The following is a 19,918-nucleotide window of genomic DNA, read 5'->3' on the forward strand; positions in this document are numbered from 1 at the left end:
GCAAGTGTACAATAATATCAGCTTCCCCCTTAAAAGAGGGGGTTGAAACAATGAGTTTTTTAAACAATGCACGTATTGAGGGGTTTTTGTTTCACTCTTTCAGGGTTTGTTTTTTCCTGTGGACAGTTTTTTTCCTGGAGCCAGCAGGGCCAGGAACTTCCCCTTTAAAAAAAGGGCCTGAGATTCCCAAGGCTTCAGGCACTGGGGCTTTAAGGAACAGCTGCGACGCAGGTCCTAAGAGGTTGAACCCCAGCTTTGTTCTGGGGCGCGTCTGACCCAGGACGGCCCAGGCTCTGGACTGATGGGCAGAACCGCAGGCCAGTGTGCTGTGGGGGGCGTGGCCTGAATGGTGTAACTGGCTGCGCGGGCGGATTGGCGTGTGAGGGGCGGGGCACACGGCGCCCGCCTCAGGCCCATCTGCGGGAGTAGGGGTTTCGGGGGGGGGGGTTGTGTCATGTGACCCACCGGGTGCGTCATCAGGGCGCGCCCCTGACGGCTTTCTGAGGCGGAGGCCTGGCACTGCCCAGTGGCACAGCGATCTGGTCGGACATGAGTGGCCTCAGCCTTCTGCTGCGGGCGGCACGCGCCGCCTTCCCCGCCGGGGCCAGGCAGCTGCGTACCGGCGGCCTCCGCAGTGCCTACGCCAAGGAGCTTTTCCTGGGGAAAATGGGGAAGGTGAGGCCGAGCGAGATGAGCCCGGGCTCCCAGCACCCCCCAGCCGCAACTGCGCCCGGCCCCGGGGTCTCTCCTCCCGTCGCTGGGGCTCCCAGCACCTCCCGGCCGCAACTGCGCCCGGCCCCGGGGTCTCTCCTCCCCTCGCTAGGGCTCCCAGCCCCCGCCCCCCCTTGCGCCCGGCCCCTGGGGTCTCTCCTCCCCTCGCTGGGGCTCCGAGCCAGCCCGCCACTGTCTGAGCCCGGCCCCTGGGGTCTCTCCTCCCGTCGCTGGGTCTCCCAGTCCCCGCCCCCCCTTGCGCCCGGCCCCTGGGGTCTCTCCTCCCGTCGCTGGGGCTCCGAGCCAGCCCGCCACTGTCTGAGCCCGGCCCCTGGGGTCTCTTCTCTCCTCGCTGGGACACCCTTGTGTTCCCAGGACCCCCCTCCCAGCTGTTTGTGCCGGCCCCACTGGGTACTCTCTTCCCCTCGCTGGGATACCCCTGGCTGTTCCTCTCCTCCGGGTTCCTCTCCAGGCCACATCCTCTCCTGGGGCCTCCTTCCAGGTTGTCCCAACCCTAGTCCCTTGTCTCCCTTCGGGGGCCCCTCGCAGGCAGCCCCTCCCTTTCTCCTGCATGGAACGGAGCCGTTTTGTTCTGTGCTGTCTGTTTGCAGAGAGGGTTTTACAGCCTGGCTCCTATCTGTGCAGGAACATCCCAGGAGTAGCTCTTACATGAGTGATTTGTGTCAATGGGACCACCTATTCACTGCACACCTGATGTAGGCCAGTTGGGGGGACCCAGATTCCAGTGTAAGAGGACCCTCCTTCCCCCACCAGAACATGTTGCACCATGTGAAACACAGCTAGGCTTGCTATACGCTGTTGTTGTTTTTTTCCTGAAAGTCTTCCTTTGGTGCTAGCAACGATGGGAATGCTATTAGAGACAGCTTGCAAGCTTTTTAACACCATGTTGAGTAACTCCATGGTGGTAAAAATGCATGCTACTTACCCTTGTGTTTAAGCTGATAACACCAGTTGCTGATGATGGGTAAAACACTTGCTAATGTAGATTTACTGTGTGGAGGCTTACTGGAATCCTGGAGTCATTTGGTATTCAAATAGGAGTATCCAGAGATATGTTTCAGATTGTGGCATTAGAGGAACACCTAAGAAGATCTGCTAGGAAAGTGGATGTGGCCTGAATGGTGTATGAGGGAGAGGAGACAGTTTATCTTGTTCTCTGACCTATAGGACAGCAGCTGCTAAATAGAATTTAGGTTTGTTTGTTAGTTTTAAGTGATTTGCTAATCATCTCCCTTCTTGGTGGTGCTTCTTCAACCTCACTGACATGCACTTTGCTCCTCTTAAGGGCAGGGCCGGCTCCAGACCCCAGCGTGCCAAGCGTGCGCTTGGGGCGGCGACCCAGCGGGAGGGCGGCAGGCGGCTCCGGTGGACCTCCCGCAGGCATGCCTGCGGAATGTCCGCTGGGACCACGGCTCCGGTAGACCTCCCGCAGATGTGCCTGCGGAGGGGCCGCTGGTCCCGCGGCTCCGGTAGAGCATCCGCAGGCATGCCTGCAGGAGGTCCACCGGAGCCGCGGGACCGGCGACCGCTAGAGCGCCCCCCGCGGCGTGCCACCGTGCTTGGGGCGGCGGAAATCCTAGAGCCGCCCCTGCTTAAGTGTAGGTGCCAAAACTGTCTTCTAGCCAATTAATCTGATCATGTCTTTCCCCTCATTGACACTAGTCCCCAAGCACACCAGTTTGTTCAGCCTCCATTCATAGTCTTTCACAATTTCATCCTGATTTTCATCTGTTACCTGGTCTATTGTCCTCTCTCCACCACAAGTGATACTGCACCATAATTTCCTCCTATTTGCACCTCTGTGCAATTTACTTTGGTGTCCCCTTCTATGTGGAACACTCTCACCATTCTAGTTTGCTAACCTTTCTTCATTGAAGGCCTCCTTAAGAAACCACTTCTGCAATGAGATTTATAAGGAGTGAGTTTATAACTACAGAGAAAAAACAAAGTTGCCTCCATCTCTTGCCAGGGTATTCCATGTGCTGTGGATATGTCATCTAGGTTATAATGTTTTAGGGTTTGGGACTCTCTAGTCTTTTGTCTACAGGGCCAGGCATATTCTAGGTGCTTAACAAATAATAGAGCCAATATTTGTATACAGGCTGAAATCATTCTGAAAGTTAAATTTCTTTACTTTTGAAGTTGCACTTTATTCTAAGGAGATTGCATAAAGGCCAAAAATCTGGATTCTATGCTACTGGGTTATCTGATTTGGCAGTAAAAACATACATAGCACTTCACTTTTTGTTAGTTTAAATTGTTAGGAAACAGACTATAAAGATCCCACCTTTATACAAGTTCTATCTAAAGGAAGATTAAATTGTGTGGTCAGTTTCATTTCCACATTTCAATGAACTTTTGGAAAGGGAGCTACAGAGGGATATACTCAAGTTTCCATTGCTTCTTGGTAGCTAGCTTTCATCCCCAAGGGCACACCTATGTTGCACAATATACGTGGTCTATATTTTCTCTTTGCCCTTCTTCCTTTGAACCCTGCCCCTGCTGATGTTGACTTTCGAGCAACACAATGAAACAGGTTTCAGAGTAGCAGACGTGTTAGTCTGTATCCGCAAAAAGAACAGGAGAACTTGTGGTACCTTAGAGACTGACAAATTTTATTTGAGCATAAGCTTTCATGGGCTACAGCCCACTTCATCTGATGCATGCAGTGGAAAATACAGTAGGACGATATATATACACACAGAGAACATGAAACAATGAGTGTTACCATACACACGCTAATGAGTGATCAGTTAAGGTGAGCTATTACCAGCAGGAGGGGGAGGGGGAGCTTTTGTAGTGGTAATCAAAATGGTCCATTTGCAGCAGTTGATAAGAAGTTGTGAGGAACATTGTGGGCGGGGGGAGGGATAAACATGGGGAAATAGTTTTACTTTGTGTAATGACCCATCCACTCCCGGTCTTTATTTAAGCCTAATTTAATGGAGTCCATTTTGCAAATTAATTCCAATTCAGCAGTCTCTTGTTGGAGTCTGTTTCTGAAATGTTTTTGTTGTAATATTGAGACTTTTTTAGGTCTGTAATCGAGTGACCAGGGAGATTGAAGTGTTCTCCTGCTGGTTTTTGAATGTTATAATTCTTGACGTCTGATTTGTGTCCATTTAGTCTTTTACGTAGAGACTGTCCGGTTTGGCCAATGTACATGGCAGTGAAACAGTGTCATTTCTGCCCAGAGCTAGCCACAGCCATTGTGAAAAATGAGGCATATCAGAATAGTCCTCTGGAACATCACTCTAATAAGTGCCCATTTCTTTTCAGAATGCAGTTCCCAGACCCTCTTCAGTGCCTTCATTTTTAACATTGGCATCTAGTGGGTAGGTGGCAGTAAACTAAGGCCTTTCCCCACACAAACCGCAGATGACAAAGAGAGAGTGTATAATATATCCATGTGGATATGAGAAGATTACCAGCCTGCATGTCAGGAAATTGCTCTTTCACATGTTATGCAACTGCTTCATTTTTATTTTATTTTTTTGTTTTGAAGAAAGGAGAGAAGATAATTTAAGGACATACTAAGCAACCAAGTTAATTGCTTAACATTGTAAAATTATATTAAATTTCCCTTAAAAAAGAAATGGGTAGCTAAATCATATGCTAGCTATCAGACAATTAAATGTCATGGAACTTACTTCTGAAGTAATGCTCAGCTTCAGACCCAGTCCTGCACTCACCGACAGTAATGGGATTTTTGCCATTGACTACACTGGTAACAAGACTGGATCCCTTATAGTGTTCAAAGAGCATTAGCCTGTCTTCTCTGCCCTTAAACAAGCCATTCAGTCAGACTATCCGAATAGATAATCAATGGTTTAATTTGGAGTTTATTAATGAAAAGAAGGATTCTTGAAGTATAAACTTAAATCGAGCCAAAAATCCATAAGAGGTATTAACCAAATTCAGTAATGTGAGTTTAGCAGTACTTTAATCTTCCAGAACAAACCATGTCATGTCAAGGAAAGGATTATGGAAATCAAGAAAACAAATTTAGTCCCATAGAGCCTGACCCTTGCTTATTTCAAACTCAGCTCCTCCTGAAATGTAGCAAATTTTCTATACATCAATCCTTTTCTGAAAATTTTAGAATTTACCAAATCCTAAGTGTTGTCTCCATACTCCTGTACAGTGATTCTCAAACTTTTGTACTGGTGACTCCTTTCACATAGCAAGTCTGAGTGCAACCCCCACTTCCCCTTATAAATAAACACTTTTTTATATATTTAACACCATTATAAACGCTGGAGGCAAAGTGGGGTTTGGAGTGGAGGTTGACAGCTCATGACCCCCCCACATAACCTCCCAACCCCTTGAGGGTTCCTGACTGCCAGTTTGAGAACCCCTGCTCCTGTAGGAGTACTTGAATGAAGGGAGAATGACGTGGTCTTGCAAAGGAGGTTTTGTTTGGAGAAGGCAGGGTAAGGGAGTAGGACGGAGTGTGCAAACTTTTTGGCCTGAGGGCCGCATCGGGTTCCTAAAATTGTCTGGAGGGCTGGTTAGGGAAGGCTGTTCCTCTCCAAACAGCCAGACATGGCCCAACCTTTAACCCCCCTCTGCTTCTTGCTGCCTGATGCCCCCCGCCCCGGGACTCCTGTCCCATCTTACCCCCCCTGGACCCCTGCCCCATCCAACCCCCCGCTCTCTGTCCCCTGACCAACCCCAGACCCCCCCGCTCCATCCAACCCCCCCCTTCCTGTCTGCCCCCTTCTGGACCCTGCCCCATCCAACCCCCCTCTCCTTCCTGACTTGCCCCCCCTGACCCCTGCCCCATCCAACCCCCCTGTTCCCTGTCCTCTGACCGCCCCGACCCCTATCCACACCCCCGGCCCCAGTCACTCCTTGAACTCCCCTGCCCTCTCTCCAACCCTCCCTGCCCCCTTACCCTGCCGCCTGGAGCACTGGTAGCTGGCGGCATGGCTGCATGAGGACAGGCAGCCACAGAGCACCGGGTCAGGCTGGGCTCTGCAGCTGCTCTGCCTCAGGAGCTTGCTGCTCCACTGCCCAGAGCATTGCGCCAGTGATGCAGTGAGGTAAGGCTGCAGGGGGAGTGGGAACAGCAGGGGTGGAGGGGGAACAGCAGGGGTGGGGCTGGGGGCTAGTCTCCTGGGCCAGGAGCTCAGGGGCTGGACAGGATGGTCCTGCAGGCCGGATGTGGCCCGTGGGCCGTAGTTTGCCCACCTCTGGAGTAGGAACACTCACTTTAGCAGTATTTCACATCTCTCATTAGCAGCTCATGATTTTCTCTTCATTCAAGTCTAAGGGTACGTCTATACTTTCCTGCCAGGTCGACGCGTAGCGTTCGACTTCTCGGAGTTCGAACTATCGCGTCTAATCTAGACGCGATAGTTCAAACTCCGAACCCGCTCCCGTCGACTCCGGAACTCCACCACCGCGAACGGTGGTGGCGGAGTCGACGGGGGAGCCGCGGACTTCGATCCCGCGGCATCTGGACAGGTGAGTACTTCGAACTAAGGTAGTACCTTAGTTCGGACCCCCCCCCCTTAGTGTAGACCAGGCCTAATAGATCCTAGTGCCTCCAACTTGCAATTAAAACCCCTTGTGTGAAGGAGAGAATGGAGCACAGCAGAACTGCATTGTGCTAGTCCATGCACTCTATCACTGGGCACCCAGTGATGTGCTAAGAGCTTCACAAAACTAGTATATATCATCTCTGGCTCAAGGAACTTACAGTCTAAAATTGGCTGAAGTGAGGGCCAAAACCAAAAAAGTGTACTAATTGGTAAAACAGGATTCTGGTAACAAGGTCATGTGATTCCTCAAGTATATACTTGTTGATAGCTCATTTCACCTATTACCACACTTTCTTATATAGGAACACTTTTCCTTCATCACCGTTTTTCATTTTCAGATGCTATTCCTGGTTTGTTTCAACATGCAGTAAAATTGAAAAATGTAGTTTTCAGTACAGAACAAGTATCTTTCATTTACTTAAGTTTGCTCATTTGAGACTACCTGAATTCCTGTAAACATTTTCCACAATTTTTGTTTTTGAGGTTAACATCTAAAAAACACGTTTTTCTAGAACCTGCTTTTTATTTTAAATTACCTTAATCGTATTATACTGACATTTTAGGAGGAAGTTTTCCCTTATCCAGAGATTTCTAATGAAGAATTAGAAGAAATCAACCAGTTTGTAGGACCAGTAGAAAAATTCTTCAGTGAAGAAGGTATGGTTACTCATCTTTTTCCATACAAATGGTTTCTAATTAGTGATATTCCTATAATTGAAATACTAAAAAGGAAACACTGTTACACTTTTTGTGCATTTATCATGACTTTTATAGTGTCACTGTTTTCCCTTACATAGTCAATTTTCTCTTTTTGTGTGGTTCACTCATGCATCAAAGAGAAGAGAGAAATAAGAATTATTGTAAAACCACAGAAATTGACAGAAGGTCTCTGGGACAGATGTAGAAATTGAAACTGCTTTTAACTTAGATTGTCCCTTTAAAAGTGTGTTCCTTTCACTGTCTGTAATTTAGAAGTATCTGATCATTTTTCCAACCAAATCAGCAGAGGCAAGCACAGAGTGACTATTTCAGAAGCTATGAGCATATAAAAACAAAGTAATAGCTGTTCTGCAATCTTAACTAGAGCAGTGGATCTGTTTTGGAACATTCATGAGAACTTTTTGCTTAGCAAAGGCACAGTGTGATTAAATGCTTGTTTCTCTGAGAGACTGGAGAAACAATTGTTGAATAACTTCTAACAAGCTCTAATTTTCACTTCTGACATAGTTAAGCAGTATCATCCCCAATTTCCAGATGGCAAGTGTGGGGCAAAGTCCCAGGAGGAAGTCCAGGGTCATGACGTGGATTAAAACTCCTGAGAGCCTGACTGCTAGTTGACTCAATAGCCTATGTCCCTGTTCAAAGGAATAATTCAGTTATGAAACTCAAGAAATTCTTGTTACATATTTAGAGGGCCATGAAATCATAAACTGACTAAAGAGTATTTGTTTTGTTTTAAGAGCTGATATTTAATAGAGAAATGAAAAACATCAGATTACATGGTCTAGCTGATAATGAGAATTATTTAATTTTGTTAGGGTTCTCTGCCATTTCTAGTTAGATATTCAGGGATAATTCTGAGCAGCAAAAATGAAACTGTAGAACTGCCTAAATGCTTGTAAACTTGATACAGTTGGCACTGAGTAAAGAAATTCAACTGAGTAGAGCTCTCTGAAGCTTGGCAATTCTCATGCACCATGCTGATGTCTCTGTCACTCTAGTGAAAGAACAAGTAAACAACAAACACTTTTCTCTCCCAAATCAGCTAATTATAACCCAAGTATATTCTTGATATGGTGTGCTTTGTAGCCTAAACCATTAAAAAAAATCAGTTACTTTGTTACAATGTTGTTTTTTCTGACTGAATTTCATCCCTCAACCAAGCATTGTGGTTGATCCCTTCTACCTCATGCAGTACTTTTCAAGACACTTGCCTGTGATGAATAGGAATCTTTCTCAGGGAAGTGCCACTGGAATCTGCAGAATTTAGCTTTTTTCCCCTCAAGAATTTTTTTTGGCAAGATATCTTCAGCTTCTGCTGCTGAACAGCAACATAATGAAAACTAATGCAAGGGTGTAAACTGACAAGAATTGTTATTGGTTTTACAAAAGGTAGCTCGTGCCAAACCAACCTGATCTCCTTCTGTGAGAAGGTAACAGATTTTTTTTAGACAAAGGAAACGCAGTCGATCTAATTTACCTCGATTTCAGTAAGGCATTTGATACGGTTCCACATGGAGAGTTATTAGTTAATTTGGAAAAAATGGGGATCAATATGAAAATTGAAAGGTGGATAAGGAACTGGTTAAAGGGGAGACTACAATGGGTCATATTGAAAGGTGAACTGTCAGGCTGGAAGGAGGTTACTAGTGGAGTTCCTCAGGGATCTGTTTTGGGACCAATCTTATTGAATCTTTTTATTACTGACCTTGGCACAAAAACTGGGAATGTGCTAGTAAAGTTAGCGGATGACACAAAGCTGGGAGGTATTACCAATACAGAGAAGGACCAGGATATCATACAGGAAGATCTGGATGACCTTGTAAACTGGAGTAATAGTAATAGGGATGAAATTTAATAGTGAAAAGTGCAAGGTCATGCATTTAGGGATTAATAACAAGAATTTTGGTTATAAATTGGGGACACATCAATTGGAAGTAACAGAGGAGGAGAAGGACCTCGGAGTATTGGTTGATCACAGGATGACTATGAGCCGCCAATGTGATATGGCCGTTAAAAAAGCTAATGCGGTCTTGGGATGCATCAGGCGAGGTATTTCCAGTAAAGAAAAGGAGGTGTTAGTACCATTATACAAGGCACTGGTGAGGCCTCATCTGGAGTATTGTGTGCAGTTCTGGTCTCCCATGTTTAAGAAGGATGAATTCAAACTGGAACAGGTACAGAAAAGGGCTACTAGGATGATCTGAGGAATGGAAAACCTGTCATATGAAAGGAGACTCAAAGAGCTTGGCTTGTTTAGCCTAACCAAAAGAAGGCTGAGGGGAGATATGATTGCTCTTTATAAATATATAAGAGGGATGAATATCAGGGAGGGAGAGAAATTATTTAAGCTAAGTACCAATGTGGACACAAGAACAAATGGATATAAACTGGACACTAGGAAGTTTAGATTTGAAATTAGACGAAGATTTCTAACCGTTAGAGGAGTGAAGTTCTGGAACAGCCTTCCAAGGGGAGTAGTGGGGGCAAAAGACATATCTGGCTTCAAGACTAAGCTTGATAAGTTTATGGAGGGGATGGTATGATGGGATAGCCTAATTTTGGCAATTAATTGATCTTTGATTATTAGCAGATAAATATGCCCAATGGTCTGTGATTGGATGTTAGATGGAGTGGGATCTGAGTTACTACAGAGAATTCTTTCCTGGGTGCTGGCTGGTGAGTCTTGCCCATATGCTCAGGGTTTAACTGGTCGCCATATTTGGGGTAGGGAAAGAATTTTCCTCCAGGAAAGATTGGCAGAGGCCCTGGAGGTTTTTCGCCTTCCTGTGCAGCATGAGGCACGGGTCACTTGCTAGAGGATTCTCTGCATCTTGAGGTCTTTAAACCACGATTTGAGGACTTCAATAACTCAGATATAGGTTAGGGGTTTGTTACAGGAGTGAGTGGGTGAGATTCTGTGGCCTGCGTTGTGCAGGAGGTCAGACTAGATGATGATAATGGTCCCTTCTGACCTTAAAGTCTATCAGTTCCTTCTTGAATGCAGTCAGGGAAGGAGCATCGTGAGGAGCTGTGCCTCTTCAGCTGGAGTATTATTTCAGCTTCTGAGAAGAGCTTGTTCTTGTAGAAATCTCTTCAGTTTTATTTTCTTTGAGGCTCATTCACTTCTTGCTATGTAAGAAACAGCTGGAAGATTCCAAGGGCTGTTGTCATATGCTATCCAGGAGCCACCATGCAGAGAGGAGTTGGCTCAAATTCTCTCCCACTATTGCTGCCTTAGAGACTAGAACCAGTAGAAGCAGCATTGCAAGGTCAAGTAACTTCTCCTTACAGGAACATACCTGAGGGGTTTTATTTCCCTGCAGTCTGTAGTGGTAACCTCCGTATGCAGTGAGTCACAGTATTCCACCTTACATCTACACTTCTACCTCGATTATAATGCTGTCCTCGGGAGCCAAAAAATCTTACTGTATTATAGGTGAAACCGTGTTATAGCGAACTTGCTTTGATCCACCGGAGTGTGCAGCCCCCCCTCCTCCTCCCTCCCCCCCCAGGACTGCTTTACCGCGTTATATCTGAATTCATGTTATATCGGGTCGCATTATATCGAGGTAGAGGCATACTTCAAAACTGTGGTAGTGAGCTGTAATGGTTCATTGCCTGATGATTGCTGGGGGCTGTTTAATGCTTTTCCAGATGCAGGGAAGTGAGGGGTTGGGGCGTTTTAGCCATTGTTGTTAAAGGTAGTCTGAAGCTAATAGGAGCACTTTCTGTAAAGTTAAATGGGTGAAGCATTTCTGCACCTGCTGGAGCATGAGTCAAAAGCTAGGGTGCTGGAACATAGTCTGGTTTGCTGCTGAGTATGCTTTGAGATACTAGAGGGGGTGCAGAAAGGTGAGACACTCAGATTGCTCCTCTTACCATTAGCCAGATCCTGTTTTGCAGGTCTGTGCTCTCATGTTGATTGAGACTAGAGGTTCTGCTGCTATTAATTTGCATTGCACTGATTCAGATACTCTTGCGGAGAGGCACACTTGCTGTAACCTGTCATACTTCTATTTTCAGTGGACTCTAAGAAGATCGACCAAGATGCTAAAATCCCACCAGAAACTCTAAAAGGATTGAAGAACCTTGGACTCTTTGGCATGCAGATTCCAGAGGAATATGGTGAGTAAAAAAAGATACTGAAAGTAGAACCAAACAATTTCTTAATCTTCTTTTCAGTACAGAATGCACCATAAGGCATGACATGCCACTTCCCCTTGTTTTCAAGTCCTTGGCTGAAATGGAGAGGACATAGTGTTGCATGGGCATCTCAGTCTCCCAGCACTTGCTCAAGATGCATAAAATTCTATGTGATTAAAAGAACTGGTTTACCAGACAAACTGTGGTGTCTGATGGAACTGTCCATATTGAAGCCACCATCTTACTCACTCAAGTAAGCAGTGAACCCATTTGTCCACTTTAAAAGCTTAATAGCTGTGTTGAGACAGTTATATTTTATTAAACCAAAAAACCCTGGCTTCTACAGCTTCAGAAGTATCTGTGGGCCAGGGGCACTAGTTTCTCAATGGAGTAAATGCCCAAAGTTGCAGAGAAAGGATGAGGAATATGTTTTCATGCCCTCATATGTGCACAGCGAGTTGGTCTTGAGAGTATTATAATTTTTTTATAAAGATGTAAAATAAGAGATAAGATCACTTGCCTAGCTGTTATCAGCTGGCATTTTCTCCATAACCATAATGGAAAAATGGGTCTTAAAGAGGGATTTGGAGGAGGACTGGATAGTGGCTTCCAAAATTAGTTTGGCCTAGGTATGTGGTGTATAAAGGGCAACCTGAACTACAATGCATTTGTTGCAGTGACTATTATAGGGCTGAATAAAGCTGGAAGCAGACATAACTCAGAGTTCTCGTGCTTTAGTTAGTTTATATCTTCTTTTAACCATACTCTTGTGTGATGATGTATGCAAGTTGACCCATTACTTATTTTGTTTAATTTCTCATGAGTGCCACAGAGATGCAAATCTTACTTCTGCGAAGATCTGAGCACAGAATCCATTTGATACCATTCCAAGACTAATACATAACACAAATAGCTAAAGAAAAAATGGAAGAGTTTTTTGAATAATGAAATTGAGTCATGTTAGTCACTAGAATTCATAGCAGGTTTAATTTTGTCTTAGAATATATTAAATTATCTACTGCTCTAGTAGTCTTAAAACAGCCTTTGTAATGCCAAATGGGTCTTCTCCTGTTACTCAAACACATCTTCTGAAAAATCTAAAGTCTGTGTGCACAACTAATACTATCATCAGCCAGTAGATGTGTTTACATGCAGATAGCTAATTAGACACCATTTCTGTGTGGGGATCTCAGGCTTTTTCCAAACATCTTCTAGCTTTTTCTCTTTATTTTTTTTGTATGTAGTCTATATTAAAATATTTTAGTAGACATGCAGTGCTCAGTGGGTTGGTACACCAAGAGAAAACGCACTGAGATGTATCCATTTCACTACAATGCATCATATAACACTTTACATTAATCAAACTTATGACAATCCTTCAGTGAAAGAGAATCTGATCTAGCATAAGCCTCTGTGTGAGTTTTGCTGGTTTGTTCATGCTGTTTCCAATCCTGTCTTCAACGTTGTAAACACAAAGTTGTTCTGGCATAAGAATTTTTTTGCAATCACTTCCTGCAAAATGGGACATGATTGTATTCTAAAAGTAGATTAGGAAAAATCAGTCCAGGGTTGTGAGGGAAAGATTGTCCTAAGGGTACAATAAATCTTCAGAAGTCAGCCCCAGGATTTCAATTTCAGGTCAGTCCCATAACAGTTTTTCTGTGTAGCCAGAAGTGCCAGCAATCCTCCTAGTTCAAAAGATCTGCTATAATAATGAATGTCCAGTAGATCAATGAGTGGTGGTCTGCTTTATGAGCCAGTGGCATAAAGCAAAAGATGCCTTCTTGATGCTGACAGATATGACACATGAGCAGCGTATCTAATGATGAGCCTACCTCCTATCCCCTGAGCTCATTCATTATGAGACATTAATGGAAAGAGAAATCATGGCTCTGGGTCTCATTGGTATAGTCGCCAGGCTCATGAATATGAAAACAGTGAAGACTTTGGAAACAGCTTCTGTATTTGAATCAGTTACATCCACAGTATGTAAAGTTTATTAAGTCATGTACAGTTGTGGTTGGTTAATTAATGTTTATTTGGATATGGATTTCAATTGTACTTAATAAAAATGTGACTTAAATCTTGGTCTCTCTCAAAAAAAAAAATTTGCATTTGGCATAACTTCTTGAATAATGTTAGTCCCAGGTGCAGCCAAAAACACACAAACCTGAGACTGAATTTGAAATAAACTAGTACTTCAGCAAAAAACCTGTTAAAACGTATGTTTCCTCAAACACAAATATGACCCTGGAAATTTTAAGTAAAAGATCCATGTTGCTTACTAACCTGACCTCTCCCTCCCCCAATAAAATAAAAGCATCTAATTACAAAGTTAAGAGCACCAAAACAATCTGCTACAGCACCGCAAGGGCAGTGTTAATTCTTGCATCTTCAACTCTAATCACAAATTAGGAGAAGGTACTGTACTTGTGCAGCTTCCTAATGAAGTGTTGAAAATGTGAATTTGTGAACTATAAAAGGTGGTTTTGTAACTGGTTTAATAAATGTCTGAGACTAAATTATGCTTTTTCACTATGTGCTCTTTCCATCTAATAGTCGTAACTGGATTATCTGCCTTGAATATGTGAAATTTTTAAACAGTGAGTAATATACTGTTTAATCTGGAATTGTTAGTCTTTTCTTTGATTCTGTATGGCTACAAAGAGGATGGAGGCTGAGCAATGTCTGTACAATTGAGGGTAAGAGATTAAAGTTTTTGTGGTCACTGATGAAGTCAACTTGTGATGGGTGAAGAAGGCTGTCAGTCATATGTTAAAGTAGCAATCAAGGTCAGAGTTAAGATTACTGGATGACCTATACTGTGTATTTCATACTTTCAGATACTTTGGTGGTTTTTGTAAAATAAAATCTTTACTTGGAATTTCCATGCTTTCTAACCTTTGCCTTTTTTACAAAGTTATAATATTCTTCAAAGGTGTGCTTGAGGTTGTGGGGAGTGTGTGTGTGATTTGTTTGGCTTTTTTTGTTCTTTTTTTTCTGACTTTCTCATCCTTAATTTCAGCGTAACAAATTTCTTTGTGTGGAATTCCCATAGACTTTTAATTATATATGAAGATATACCTATCTCATAGAACTGGAAGAGACCCTGAAAGGTCATCAAGTCCAGCCCCCTGCCTTCACTAGCAGGACCAAGTACTGATTTTGCTGCAGATCCCTAGGTGGCCCCCTCAATCCTTGAACTCACAACCCTGGGTTTAGCAGGCCAATGCTCAAACCACTGAGATCTTTTTCTCTCCCCCCACCCCCTTTGTCATTAATTTGTTCAATGACCGGAGTACCTGTGCATATTCCATGCAAGAATGGATCTCTCCTCTCTTTTCTCCCCCCCCCCCCTTTTTTTTCCTCTCTCCCCTTATACCACTCACCTCCAGATGTGGCTGCCTCCTTCCATTCCTCATATTGGACCTCTTGTTCCCCGGGTGACTTTCCTTCTCTTCGCAAACTTAGTTCATCTGTCATTTCTTTGAAGTGTGGTAGGTAAAGCTGTTTTGGAGACAACTTTTTTAAAAAGTTATGCTTAAATTTGAAGAGAGAGAAAAGTAGGCAAATCAATTTAAAAATCAACTTCTGGTTAAATTTTGAACTCCTGTATTTCAAAAACCTCTATGCCTGACATTTTGCAGGAAATTTTCTTGTGAAATTTCATATCGGTTTATTTTGAGTTTGACACTGGGGTGATGTAGGTTTGAAAATCAGGCTTGTAACAGGAATCCAGCTTCAAAATTAACCTCTCCAAAACCTTTGAGATAGAAGAGACATCGAAGCTGGTAAACTGAAACTTGTTCTGGAAACATTTTACATCAGAAAGCAATGATAAAAGCAAGTTGGATAACACCTGCGTTTTATTTAAGTCACTTTGGAAAGTATTGGAAGTTAGTTCTGTGCAACAAGGCATATGCTTATGCAGACCTAATGGAATATTTGGATACTAATTATCTTAAATATTTGCTGCTTTCATGTCTCATTTATACAAAATAGTCCTGTTAATACAATGGACAAAAAAGATGCTTCTAATAGCAAGAACAGCAAGAATCTTGTCCAGCTCTTGCAGCCTCTTTTAAGTGAACATAGCATTCTGTTCCAGACTGCACAAAAGGTGAAATCTTGGCCCTTTTGAAGTTGATGGGAATTTTGGTATTTACTGCAGGGGGGCCAGGATTTCACCTTTTGTGCGGTCTGCAATAGAATGCTTTGCTCACTTGACTGTTGCTTCAGTTAAAACAATTGTATTTGGGACAAGGTTAATACACAGTCTTGACGATCCTCAAGCATAGTGTGTATTCAGTTCAGGTGATATTTGGAAGTTTGCCAGTTAATGTCAGATGTTTGGCTTCTCTGAATTTTCATATATGTACAATGCTGGGATAGCTTTTTCTGAAAAAATAAATGAATATGTTCCGTACAAACAGACTTCTTAAGATACTGACCATTAAGTTTGCATTGTGATGCACATGTATCACAATAGAGTTTAATTACATAACATTTCTCAAATGCTCAGTAATATGCTTTTTTCTACAACGTTAGATACAAATATATGGCATCTTGTAATATTTCTAAGACTTAATTCTTACACTAATTTTGTGGCCCTAGAGGTCTCCAACTTTGATTTACATGATTTCTCTAAATTATGCATTCTAATAAGTCTTCCATAGCCATGTCAATCAATAGTACTGATTTCATTAAAAGCATTTAACTGCAAAGCTAATGTCAATGCAAAATTACATGGCTTGTGGAGGGCAACAGATTTCTATTTGTTTAACATGTAATATTTCTCTAAGCATGATTTTACCTGGGCTTGCCATCCAAATGACTTTGTTATACCAGAACAACACAGCCCAGGAAAGTAGTATTGTAAGACATTACTGTACACTTGTAAAATATATTGTATTTGCTATGACATGTTCATGTAATTGGACTATGTTGTAATTTGAAAGGGGGCGTAATTAAGGTTGCGCACGTTAACATAATTTTGGCATTTCCTGGTGTGAGCTTTTGACTTTGATGTAACCTTTATATTCTTAACAGACTTCTGTGTAAGGAAGCTTTTTTTTGTCTTTAAAAGAGAAAGAGGGAGGACCGGTGCAGGGGCAGCTTTAAAAAAAAAAAGAGAGAGGGGCAGCTTTAAAAAAAAAAAAATACAAGCTTCATTCTCGCCTACTCTGAAATATATTTGTTTTCAAAAGAACAAATAAATACATAATCACATGTAAATTCTGCAGCTTGGAACTACTTGGCCAGGCACTGCACAAGGGAAAACTCTATCCCAGTAGTTCTCAACCAGGGATCCGGGGGCCGCGTGCAGGTTTCAGGGGGTCCACCAAGCAGGGCCAGGGTTAGACTTGCTGGGGCCCAGGGCAGAAAGCTAAAGTCCTACCATACGGGGCTGAAGCCCACGGCCCTGAGCCCTTCCACCTGGACTGAAGTCAAAGCCTAAGCAACTTAGCTTCCTGCAATTGCCTACTGCACTGCTTGATACCCCCTAATGCTGGTCCTGGCTTTTATATGCAGAAAGCTAGTTGTTACGGCACAGGTGGGCCATGGAGTTTTTTTTTTATAGCATTGGGGGTGGGAGGGACCTCAGGGGGGAAAAAAGATTGAGAAACCCTGCTCTATCCCACCCACCTTGGGCAGTCCACAGGCTGGCTGGCTCCTCCCATTCCTGCAACCTGTAGAAAAAGAGAGTGGGTATATGGGTGGGGAGAGTGGCAGAGTGGAAATTGTAATTAATATGGAGTATGTATTGGCTGGGGAGGGAGAAGTAAGAAGCAATGGGTGAATGAAAGGTGTAGGAGTCAGAGACTGTTCTTAGTTTTAAAGTTGAGCTTGTGATTGTACTTATTGGGTGCACAGGGAAAAAAGTGAATAGTATTCAGAGCTCTACCTGAATATTGTTCCCATTCTCCTTTGTCATCTTATGAAAAAACTGTTCATGTTTTAATAGTAAGTTTGCAGTCGGTTACATAAAACTAGTACTTTTCTATAGCCCAAGGTATCAAAATTATGCATATGCAAGTGCTGGAAATACAAAGGAAAGATCTTTTAACATGAGATGCAGTTACATATATTTTTTCCTTTACCTAACTCTTCTCAGCTCCTTATAAAGAAACATATATATTTATAACTTGAGGTCACAAAATGGAAACAAAGTTCATACCTGTGGCAAATTAGGTTCAGAACATTTAATTTTAGACATTCTTAAGATTTTTAACTCTTACCCTCATTTAATACCCATTTAGAAAACTAAACTCAAAACACTTTTCTATCAGTTTTGTCCTCTTCTTAACTTTCTCTTCTCTTGTAAAGTGCAAGCCAACATGGCTTTGCTTTTACTCTTCATGTTCTTGTCTTCTGTACCGGGTACAATGACATCAGCACTCATCTGAGATTAGTGTATGTTAAACTATACTCCCTCTGCTGGCTGGTTCTGCAGCTGCTGAGCAAAACGATCATACGTGAACAGTAGCTGGGTTTCTTAAAAACTGAGTGAAGGAATCTAAACCAAACTAGATATGTAGTATTAGATGAATGATCTTTCAAGTATAAGTTTAATTTTTGTCCTAACACTCCTTTGACATAAAGAAGGAAATCCTGAGTATTCACTGGACTTTGTTTTCTAACATTCAGTGGACAGAATGATGTAAGGTCTAGATAGGGGTGTGTGTGTGTGTGTGTGTTAGATAGATAGATATAAATAAAAGAGAGAGACAGTCAACTTCTCTGGGTAGAACTAAGATATGTATGCTTCCACACCTTGGGGGGGGGGGGAGGGAAACAACCATAAGCAATTTTTAAAAGTCCATTTGTTTCTTCTAAAATGCGTTCCTCCTAAATTGCTAGAAATACAGCGTGTTGTTTACTTTGTGGGCAAACTATATGCTTCAGTTACAAGTAATATACCGTTAAAGGCTTCCTCAGCATTCTTTGAGCTTTTAAGACAACACTTATTTATGTTTTTGGTTTTTTTATACTTCAAAGTATTTCTCTCTGTAGGGACAGCTCTTAAAGCAGTGAAATGTATATGGATTGACAAAAGGAAAACATTTTTTCCCCCCAGGTGGACTTGGTCTTTCAAATACAATGTATGCACGTTTAGGAGAAATCACTTCTCTAGATGGATCTGTTGCGGTTACTTTGGCAGCTCATCAAGCAATAGGGCTTAAGGTAATATTGGGTTATTTTATTTGTTGTACACAGCTTGGAGAAGCCAGATGATCTGAACTTACATTCAAGTGTAGATTTGGAGGTGTTAACTTATTTTGATGATAAATAAATAACTACTACCTGTTCATAGTAAATCAAGGGCTGCATTTTGACTTCATACTGGCCTCCTGTAAATTTGTTTCAAGAGTGCTCCTCCCATACACTGATCTCCTTTAAGTGCTTTGAGATCTACTGATGAAAAGTAGTATAAAAGAACAAAGTACTGTTTGTTCTCTTCTTATGGCCAGTCTGGGATATTTGGGGTTAACCCTTTACACTGCCAGAGAGCAATCAAAAAGTTGTTGAGACTGCATCCTGCATCCATACAAAAAATACCTCTTAATTTGTGTAAGAACATCTGATTGTAACTTGATTTCCCTTTGATAAGAAGCCCTGCCTATAAAGATCTAAAGAGAAAAATTCATTTTATATGAAACGTTTTGGAAAATAAGTAGGTCATGCCTTGGTCTTTCCTTGATATCCTTTTTATTTATAGTACAGCAATGGCAATAAAAGTACCACATCCTCTAATGGAGTGGGCTACCTCTAGGACTAAGGGGCAAGTTCAGGTTCCATGCTCATGTAGTTATTGGTCTCTTTGAGATGGACAATTAGGATTTCAGTTGTGATGGTGGGCTACTAGAAACCTTGTCCAAAAGGAAATGGTCTAATGCCAGCTCATTTCAGGCAGTTGACCAGCTATCTGATGATACCTTTATTAATTGGACATTAATATGGCAAACACAATTTCAGTCTGTTAAATACATAATTAGATAAAATCATTAAGATTTTAACGTACAAATTAATTTTCTGTATATTATGAATGAAACATTGGGTAAATGGTGCTTTACTACTTGCACATCATATGTTGGTAAGTCTCTTACTCATTTCTTTGTCTAGGGAATCCTCATTGCTGGCACTGATGAGCAGAAAGCAAAGTATCTACCTAAATTGGCATCTGGGGAGCATATTGCAGCTTTTTGCCTTACAGAACCAGGAAGGTAACATTATTTTGTAACTAAAAATGTTTTATTTTTTTGATGACAGACATTAATTTGGTTTGTTACAATGGCACCTACTTAAAATCTTAATCTATTCTATTTTGTGTGTGTGTGGTGTGTGACTTTAAGGCGGATGTTATCAATAAATGATACAGGAGAACTTTGGGAATGGAGGTTGTTCTGAAATGTATAACTCTGAACAAAATGTTCTGGTTGTTCCTTCAAAAGTTTACAACTGAACATGACTTAATACAGCTTTGAAACTTTACTATGCAGAAGAAATATGCTGCTTTTCACCATCTTAATTTAAATGAAACAAGCACAGAAACAGTTTCCTTACTGTGTCAAATCTTTTTTAAACTTTCCCTTCATATTTTTTTTTAGTAGTTCACATTTAATACAGTACTGTATTGGGGGGGGGGGGGGGGGCTGCTGCCTGATTTCATACTTCCAGTACCAAATAAGGTGTGTGATTGACCAGTCAGTTCGTAACTCTGAGGATCTACTTTATTTCAAACTACATAATTCATCTTCTCCCATGGAGGTACA

The 19,918-nt window shown here is 42.3% G+C and overlaps 1 protein-coding gene across 1 annotated transcript in view; it reads left to right on the top strand.

Annotated features, from left to right (window-relative positions):
* Positions 1–480: 480 nt before the first annotated feature.
* Positions 481–19,918, top strand: part of ACAD9 (acyl-CoA dehydrogenase family member 9) — a 61,432-nt gene continuing 41,994 nt past the window's right edge. The window contains exons 1-5 of the mRNA XM_045023353.1: positions 481–675; positions 6,842–6,935; positions 11,025–11,126; positions 18,223–18,329; positions 19,269–19,369. Coding sequence (XP_044879288.1) covers positions 550–675; positions 6,842–6,935; positions 11,025–11,126; positions 18,223–18,329; positions 19,269–19,369 — 530 coding nt within the window. The 5' untranslated portion in view covers positions 481–549. The remainder of the gene's footprint in view (positions 676–6,841; positions 6,936–11,024; positions 11,127–18,222; positions 18,330–19,268; positions 19,370–19,918) is intronic.

Source organism: Mauremys mutica, chromosome 7, assembly GCF_020497125.1.
Source record: "Mauremys mutica isolate MM-2020 ecotype Southern chromosome 7, ASM2049712v1, whole genome shotgun sequence".
NCBI classification, from domain to species: Eukaryota; Metazoa; Chordata; order Testudines; family Geoemydidae; genus Mauremys; species Mauremys mutica.